Consider the following 9,467-nt stretch of genomic DNA (forward strand, 5'->3'; position numbering starts at 1 on the left):
ATCTTCCTATATATCAATTTTTACGGTCAACTATATATACATATATATTAATCTTTATGATTTCATGTAATCAACAATCAAAATTAATTACTAACACAACTGAACCAAATTATAACCACCTTTGGTTAAACATATATCAATTAATTATTTAAACATATAGTCATTAATTCAACAAGAATAGAGGGTATTTGATTCTGTTCATCACAATTATGATTTATTTCTAATACAGTCTACTTCATTATTCAAACAAGCTATACCACCATATAACAATTAATTTGGGTAATATCCCCCAACTTTTGCTCCGGAGAATGCCCGAATTATAATAGCAAATTCTTAAACAATCTTCGAATTATGCTAAAGTATGACAATATATTAACCCGAAACGTTGTAAAGATTTATTAAAATAAAGAATTTTAACACAGAAGAGTATTTTCACTACATTTCTTTATATTAATGAAACTCATCCAGTAAAAAACCTATAATATAAAGAAGAAAGAAATGTGGTTTTGAGTGATGACCGTATGAATAATATTAATAGCAAATTCTTGGACAATAACCAGATGATGGGGCGATAGCACCGAAACGTTGCCATGATTCATTATAAGCAAGAATTTCAACAAGGAAGAGTATTTTCACTACGTCTCATTATATTAATGAAATCTCATACCTCACCTATAAAATTAAGAAGATCTTTATATTATTACCCCAAACATAAATGTTAATTTCAAGATAATATTTTTAAAGCAAACATTAATTATTTCTTTTTATAATATTTTTTTAAAAGCTGTATCAAACATTAAATTCGAGAGCCTGTCCATTGAACCAAGAACCCCAGGCTAGTTGTGGCCGACTAGACAAAAGTCTCCAGTTTCACTTGGCTCCTCATTTCCATAGGTGCTCCTTTATCGGCGACCTCATTAAATTTCAATTAATTTCTGTTAGCCGCTGAGGAGAGGATCAAAGGCTAACCGCCGGCGTCCGGGTGGCGTCTTCGCCCACGCTGTCTCCGCTCGCTGGCTACTTGGCAGTCATAGTGCACCGCGTCCTAATTGTTTCGCGTGTCCGCTCTTGTTTGAAAGAGGACTACATTTACCCAGAATCCCAAAAAAGGGCATACGTTAATAATCTAAATGAAAAAAATTCTAATTCTGCAATAAAGATACATTCAGGAGAAAATTTTTAATACTTTATTTATTGTTATTTACAACTGTATAAAAATATATATAACTAGTAAATTTGTTATAAGTTATAATATGAGATGATTCAAACGTATGGAGAATGTATCCATTGATTGAACTCTAGAGGAGAAGATCTCGGGGCCATCTTCTCAGACGCCTGGTAGGATTATCTGCCAATCAAGGAGAAACCAGGTTAGAAACAAGTGGGTTTGTGTCGTTGGGAAGTTTATCACGGAAGGATTGGTATCTGGTTCTGACCAAATCGGCAATATATGGATCATTGATGTCCTGATGGATGACTTTATTTCTGACAAAGTAAGAAGCATCAAGGACTTTATAACCGCAAATTTTGATCTATTCTTAGTTATATATATATATATATATATATCGTTTATACTTGCCCACGCTCAACGGAGAAGGGGATGAGTTAAGGGAAAATGATAAAAAAAAAAATATATATATAAGTATAATCACCAAAAGGGAAAAAACACAAAACAATAAAGAATAAATTGCTCCTTAGATGACACGTGATTTTTTCCTTGGAAATAACGAAAACCCCGAGGCAATATGCCCACGATGTACCCTTATATAAATAATAATCGAATTACAACCACTGGTAAATACCTTTACATGTAGATAACAGAAAACCTAGGGGTGTTACCTTCCACCTTTTTTTTAGCGAAATATTAAGTAAACATGCCAAAAAAAGCATAGGTAAAATTAAAAAGTTGAAAGCAGTGTACATGCATCAGAATGAACAGAAGAACTATATGTACAAAAGTTTAATGATAAGAAGAAATATATGTAAACAGAATGAAAAAGGAAAGAAAATAATAATCATATCAATTAATAAAACAATGAGAACTTATAGGTTGACTTTTTTTTTTTTTTTTTTCTTTATTCACAACTGTAAAAGTATTTTTACAACCAGCGAATGAGATGTAAAGAGAGAGAAAAAATAATAATAAAAAAAAAAGTCATGAAGGCATGAAGGTTAAGGTCATCCAATGATGCCTCTCCATTAAAATTGAAATTTAAAAATCAATTTAAGAGGTCCCTATTCCAGCTCCTTCGTAAACGTCGTCTCGTATCTGCTAAGTCTAGTGTTGATAGTCCTTGAATTAGAGGGTTAGTATGTGTTGGAAGTGTGTCGTGAAACCGTTTATATAATGATTTAATGGTTGTTTGTACGGAGGAAGTTCGTAAGTCTTTGTGTAAGTTCTTGTTACTGATGAAGAGCACAGAGCTACTGATCAGTCTCAGTAATTTTGATTGAAACTGTTGCAGTTTCAGTAAGTTAGTTTTTTTGGCATATCGGTAAATTTGTGCACCGTAAGTCCAAATTGGTCTGAGAAGGTAAGTATAAATCTTTAGTTTTTCTGAAAGTGGTAATTTTGGTCGTTTATTTAAAAGATGAAATAATAATTTAACTCGGAAATTTAGCTTTTGTTTTGTTATTTTTACGTGGGGGGTCCATGTAAGTCGTTTGTCTAATGTCAATCCAAGGTATTTTACTGTGTCTGTCCGGGTTAAACTTTGTTCGTTTAGAAAAAACAGGACATAGACCACGACGTAGCGTAAAAGTTATTTGCACTGATTTCTCAATGTTTATCCCTGTTTTCCATTTGATATACCATTCATGGATGTGAGGTAGGTGTATTTGTAATCGTTCTGAGGCTTGTGCTGGGTCGCCAAGCTTGGCTAAAATCGCTGTGTCGTCGCCATATGTGGCCGTGAGAGTGAGTTCCATTGTGGGCAAATCGGAGGTATACAAAGTGTATAATAATGGCGCTAAAATAGATCATTATAGGTTGACTTAACTTTAACTTAAATGATTAACCTTATCAACTATTATTTACATTACTGCATAAAGGAATATAAAAGTAATATTAAAATAAAATTTAGTTCGAACCCCACGTAGTCTTTGGGTGTACTCCTGGCAGAACACAAGGTTGCCCGATATTTCCTTTCCGGTCACCGTATCACAAGAATTATAGAGATATAATCTCTAACGATGTAATGCCCAACTCTCCTTTCCAAGACGTGCTGAAGATTCCCCTTCACAAAACCAAAGCCCACTCATCTAAACATATCGCTTGTTTTTCCCCAAAATCTCTTTTGTCTACGCAGATATCGCCAGTGTTTTATCTTATTGCAATTCTAACAATTTTACAAAGGATTTTGGACTGCAACGGGAGGAATTAGATGGCTTAGTGGAGCCCCAAAGCTGTACCTTTTTTTAAATAATCAAATATAAAAAAACAGTAAAATAATTTAACAATATACATACACATTACTTTGAGTTGTCTATATCAATATAAAATCGCACAAACGAATTCTCTAAACTTATAACTTTCCACTGATTATTTTAAAAAATTAAATAACACGTATAATTAATTTCTTTAACAGATGAAAACGAATACAAATTCATGAAATACGAATATTATCCAAGAAATTAATAGCAGGTGTCAAAAGCAATTTTACTTTCTAAATAAGTCGGTTTCCACTTACCAGTTCCGGTTTGAGTTGCGGTTTTGGGCCACGCTTCAAGCAGCGCTGCTGCTCACCAATCTGAAATAATTTGATTAGAATATTAATTAATATCATTATAGGCACTTAACTATTAATTAATAAAAAAATATTATGGATGGAGAGAGGGATATATTTGATTATGACTGGAATATTTTGCATTATCAATTTGGGTGTAGTGAAAATATGTTCTGTGTTAAATATCCTTTATTCAGAAAGTCATTTATTTGATCACGACGTTTCGGAGGACTTCACCACATCTTCAGAAACAATAATATTGCTGTAAATTATTAAATTAATAAGTTTTGATAAACGATTAACCTGGTATCCTCACACAAGACTGAAAAGACCGGAAACTGCACCTCGATTTCGACTATTATAGCAAGACAAACGGTCAAAACTTCCAACACATTACAAAAGACTGATCTAGATGACTGTAATAAGGCCAATCTGGACATATGGAGTTACAATCCAAAATCCTTCGTAAAATCCTCAATGCTCCTTACTTTGTCACAAATAAATGTTCCCTATGTAACCGATCTAGCCCGAACCAGATATCACTGCTTCCATTACAAACTCCCTAACCACTCAAACCCCCTAGTTTCTAACCTTGCATCCTCTTCCATTCCTGACAATCCTCCGAGGTGCCAGAAAAGAAAATGGCCACGAGACCTAATGTAAAATGTCATTAGAGTGCTACCAATGGGTAGTTGCTCTACACGCCTGTAACACTCCATTTTAACTAAGATCAAATTTACTGAATATTATTATTATATAATATACAGTTGTAAATTTCAATAAAGATATTTAAAAAAAAAAGTTTTGAACAATATTGGTTTCTCAATATATATAAAATATCGGACTAAGTAAGAAAAGATGTAATATCAATATAAAATCTAAAAGAAAGCAACGATGTTAGGGGAAGATGGAGCCGAAACGTTGAAATTAATTAAATGAGTTTCTGAATAAAGGATACTTAACGTAGATAATGTCACAACACCTAACTAGAGTTTATATTTAATAAATGAAATCTAAAAGATATTTCACTGTTCCTTTATAAAATATTAATTAAGATCAATTATATCCACATCGTCGAAATTGTTGTTTCTGCTGTTAACCATATATTTCCCTATTAATTTCGGGAACTATTTCTTTACTAAAAACCAGTTTATGTACATATAAAATTATAATTGAAGTTTTTTTTTTTAATGATTTCACTGTTGCTTCATAAATTATTAACTAAAATCAATTATTTCCAGACCATCATAAAATTCCGCTAGAGAGAGATTTCAAGCTCTGACACAACAAGAAATTGAACCAGACTAAACCGAAGTATGTAAGTAACTCTCAAGCCATTTCATATGGTTGAATTTTGAAATAGAAAGCATCAGCGTTAGGCTTGACATTTAAGAACATTAGCGATGCACGCTTTCACGCGGCAAATATCATAATTACAAATGACATCTTTTCAATTACGATATTGTAAATTTAATTAGTTTACTCTTGAACTTTCAGAGATAGAGAGAGTTAATGTCATTCAAATGAATTTAATCTGAAAAATAAAAAAATGAGAACATTGTTAAGCCAGATCAGAACAAACGGAAAATTATTTATCAAAAAATTTAATTGTTACCAATTAATTAATGATTACAAATGTGATGCGAATTAAGAGGAAAAACAATGAATAAAATTTAAAAAACTTATAAAGATAAAATCAACAACATTATATATAAATTGTATCTTCATACAAATAACATATCGGAGGTTTGTTAAGTCATTTATTCTTCCAAGATATCAAAATAAAATTGAAAATATATATATATAATTTCGAATTTTCTTAGAATTCACGTTCAGCGATAATCGATAAACAAATTATTAAAAATAAAAATAAAATTGTAGAATAGAATCAATCACATAAATCGGCTACTTACAATATTATAGTTTTAATAATAATAATATGTAATTATCTGCCCAACTAAATTCGCACCCGCATATTGCCTAACCACAGTGCCATCGCATTACCCAGTTTTCTAAATAGGAGATTTTAATTACAATAACAGGAGTAAATTTAGAGTATAATTAAAATGTTGGTTAGCGATTTGAGAAAAATAATTTTCCGTTATATTTAGTTTAAAAAAAAAAATTAGAACGCAACCCGAACTTGACTTTTTGCAATTGGACAGTTCTTTAGCAAATTAAAAATATAATGAGGATTTAAAACTTGTTAAAAAATGTTTAATTTTTTACCGAAAAAATCTGAACAGCCTATAACTTTCCGGAACAATCGAGCACATTTAGCATAAAGCCTCAGCACATTGGATGAACAGTATGGCAGTGCACACAAACAAATGTTGATTTTTACATGTTAAATTATGATCACTCCTAAAAATTACTTTCTATCAATATTAATTAATTAATCAAATACTAATTTAAGTTATTTAATTATAAGTTAAGGCTTAGCTTAATAGAAGTATAATCTAGTTATTTTTATTTAAATATGTGATAAAAGTTAAAAATATTTCTACAAAATAAAAGAAAATGATATATATCATGAAAAGGAGTACGAAGATAATAAAATTAACATAATCAATAAGCACTAGAACAGAAAATATATCGAAAATAAAATAGCAAAAGTACATAAAAAAAAAATTACATAGCGGGCTTCTAACTGAATACTGTCATGTCAAGGCCAGGGTCAAAACCGCTGTTAGATCGACTCGTCTATTATTAACCGTTCGATCTATCGATTTCTCATTTATTTAGATTAGTTAGACAGTGAATGATTGATTCAGGTAAATAGATACGTTTATTTATGTATAAAGGTTTTATGTGATCGATTCACACTAAATGTATTCCTACCATATGCTTACGTTCCGTTCCGATAAAAAGTTATGAAGTATAAATTAATTAATTAATTTTAATTGAGTAATTAAATCGTGATTCAGCTTTTAGATTAGACTGGATTCGCCAATGTAGTTGGAAAAAGATACTACAATACAAATTTTAATTAACAAAAAAATATGTTATGTATATTGCACGTAAGTATTTATTGTGGAATCCTTCCTATATTAATAATAAGGAAAATTATCTGAATTGTCTCAACCTGCATTATTATATATGGTTATGTAATATTGTTAACGCTGTAAAATTAATTTGGGCATAATAGCCTCTAAATTTGTGTGGGGCTGCGATAATAATAATTAAAATAGCCCTTGATGATCGGATCAGCCGAAACGTCATCTGATAATAAAAGGATGGCGAAGTTTTAAGAATATATTTATTTCCCAAAAATTTTTATAAATAAAGATAACACCCTTAAAAAAACTGATTATTGTATACCGATTATTATTTTCCACAAATGTATACTATTGTATTACAAAATAATAATTATTTTTTATTAATATTAATTAATACAACTCGCTTGCTTTGTATTGACTTTAGATCTAAACTGTTTGGAAAATATTCCACAGCTAGAATTATAACATTTTTTTTTTTGTTGGGACTAACTAAATTGAACCATACGGATACCAAAATCCAAAAACAATTTTGCATTTATTCTGAATTATTTTTTCTGATCGTGATTTAGTTAATATATTGAGATTGAGCAGTTCAGTGGTGGTTATCTATGAGAGATAATAATTTTCTATTTCAGTGTGAGTTGATGATTTCATTGTGTTTTATGAATGTTATTAGGACTTAGGTAGTAAATTCAATCTAATTTCATTATATTGGAAGAAGATAGTTGTATAAAGTAGATAGTAGGAACATAGTCTGGGTTGCGGTCAATAAAGCTATCAAAATAGTAAAATAAAACTATTTTGAAACCTTTATTGACCGCTACTCGGACAACCTTCCTATAGTTTAATTTCATTATAATTTTCTTTAGAAACCCTATTAATACAAACAGAATATCAGAATTAAAAAGAAAACAATAAGAATAATTACGAAAGAACCCAAGAAAGAAAGTAACAAAGAAGAAAAGCTGCTGGCAGAAGGTGAAGTGAGTTGGGCTCTCGAACTGGGGCCCAGCCTCATAATGCCAAATCACCTCCTTGCACAATCGTTGATCTAGTAACAGTAGTCCCTTACAAAGTACAGCACATGGGATGAAGTGGTGCAGATTTCATTTTTTTTTAATATGCATAAATAATCTGGAATTCATATTATTATATCATTAATTTCTACTTCAGAGATTGTTACGTAGTCAGAGAAAACTATGCCGGTCTATACATCTCTATGAAAGGTTGCCATACTGTTCACCCACACATTTTACCCTCCTGTGGCAGCATGATATCTTACTAACTGCAGTTATGGTAACAGAGAAACTATGCCCGCTTATGTTGCAGCTCTGGCACATAGTGTATGCAAATCTTATTTAGATCTTTCCTCGGAAACATTATACTTTGCCAACTAAGAGCGCATTAAACACATTTCACTACGACATATGTTGCCGCCCTTGCGGATCCTACGTTACAGAACCTTTACGATAAGTTTACATCTGGTTTATATTACGGGAAAACCGTACCGAAACGATTACATAAAAATAATTACAGCTGATAGTATCAAATAGCATTCAGATTAACCGTAAGTTTCTTTATCGTTTCAAAATAACCTCATTTTAAGAACTTAAGACTACAAAGACAAACGAGGTCGAATCACAGCTTATCCTACTTTAAACTGATTTTTCACTTACTTTAAATTGTAATTTTTTAATGTGATTTCTCGACTTTGTATATTTTTATTTATAAACACTTAAAATAATAATAAATTAGAGCATATATATATATAGGTATACTTCTCGACACTCAAAAATCATAAAATCTTGCTTTTTTTAACTAAAATTGATAAAACCTTTATATATAAATAAATCAATCTTGATTTTGATAAAATATATACATATATATATCCATCTAATAATAATCTGGTAATAACCATCTAGGTTATTACACCTTTTTTACTTTATTTATCTCCTTGTCTTTGACATTTGATAGTTGAATGTAGACTATTTCCTTTTTACACTGGTCGATATTGGTGGATTATATTTTAGTATAAAGTAGAGTTTCTTTCAGAAATTTTATTATTTTGTCTATGGATTCTGCTGAGTCTTTAAGGGCCAATTCTCTTGTAAGAGGAATTTTATTATTTTCGAAGGCTTGACGAAATGATGGGCATTCTTCAATTATATGCTTTACCGATAATGGGGACGGACAGGTTTGGCATATAGGTTGGTCCTCTTTGGTGATTAAGTGGGGGTGTGTTAATTTGCAATGGCCTACTCTTACTCTTGCAACAACCACTTCTTCATGATAAAAAAGTACATTGCTTATAAAGCACGCATTTTATTATTTATTTTTATAGTGACAAATACAGGTAAATTAAACGTAGAATAGTGCAAATCTATTAGTAAACAAAAATAGTGTCTCTTATTGGTTTTGTTTTAAAAGGTTTACTTTGACAATTGTTGTTTGACTAGTTGGGTATAATAGCCTGCAGAGTTTTATAAATTAATGTTGAGTCTGTGAAACTATAAACTATAAATTATAATTGATAATATTTTTTGATACTGTTAATATTAAGTTATAATTAAAGCTGTCATTTTAATAGGTTGTCCTTGATGATGGCTTGATCGGCCGAAACGTTGGACCATGATATGACTGATAAAGAACTGTTGAGAATTTTCGGATAACCTTTTTTATTAATGATAGGGGTATTCCTGATGTTGTGTTAAATGTTTCACCATGTTAAATGTTATAACTATAA

At 30.7% G+C, this 9,467-nt stretch overlaps 1 protein-coding gene across 3 annotated transcripts in view; it reads right to left on the reverse strand.

The window, feature by feature from the left end:
- LOC106678915 (probable DNA double-strand break repair Rad50 ATPase) overlaps positions 1 to 9,467 on the reverse strand; it is a gene marked incomplete in the record, with an annotated part of 525,008 nt that overhangs the window by 250,843 nt on the left and 264,698 nt on the right. For all 3 annotated transcript variants that reach the window (XM_067049131.1, XM_067049130.1, XM_067049132.1), the window contains 1 exon segment: positions 3,690 to 3,749. In XM_067049131.1, coding sequence (XP_066905232.1) covers positions 3,690 to 3,749 — 60 coding nt within the window.

This window comes from Halyomorpha halys, unplaced genomic scaffold (assembly GCF_000696795.3).
Source record: "Halyomorpha halys isolate HHAL.00 unplaced genomic scaffold, Hhal_1.1 Scaffold168.1, whole genome shotgun sequence".
In the NCBI taxonomy this organism is placed as follows: Eukaryota; Metazoa; Arthropoda; class Insecta; order Hemiptera; family Pentatomidae; genus Halyomorpha; species Halyomorpha halys.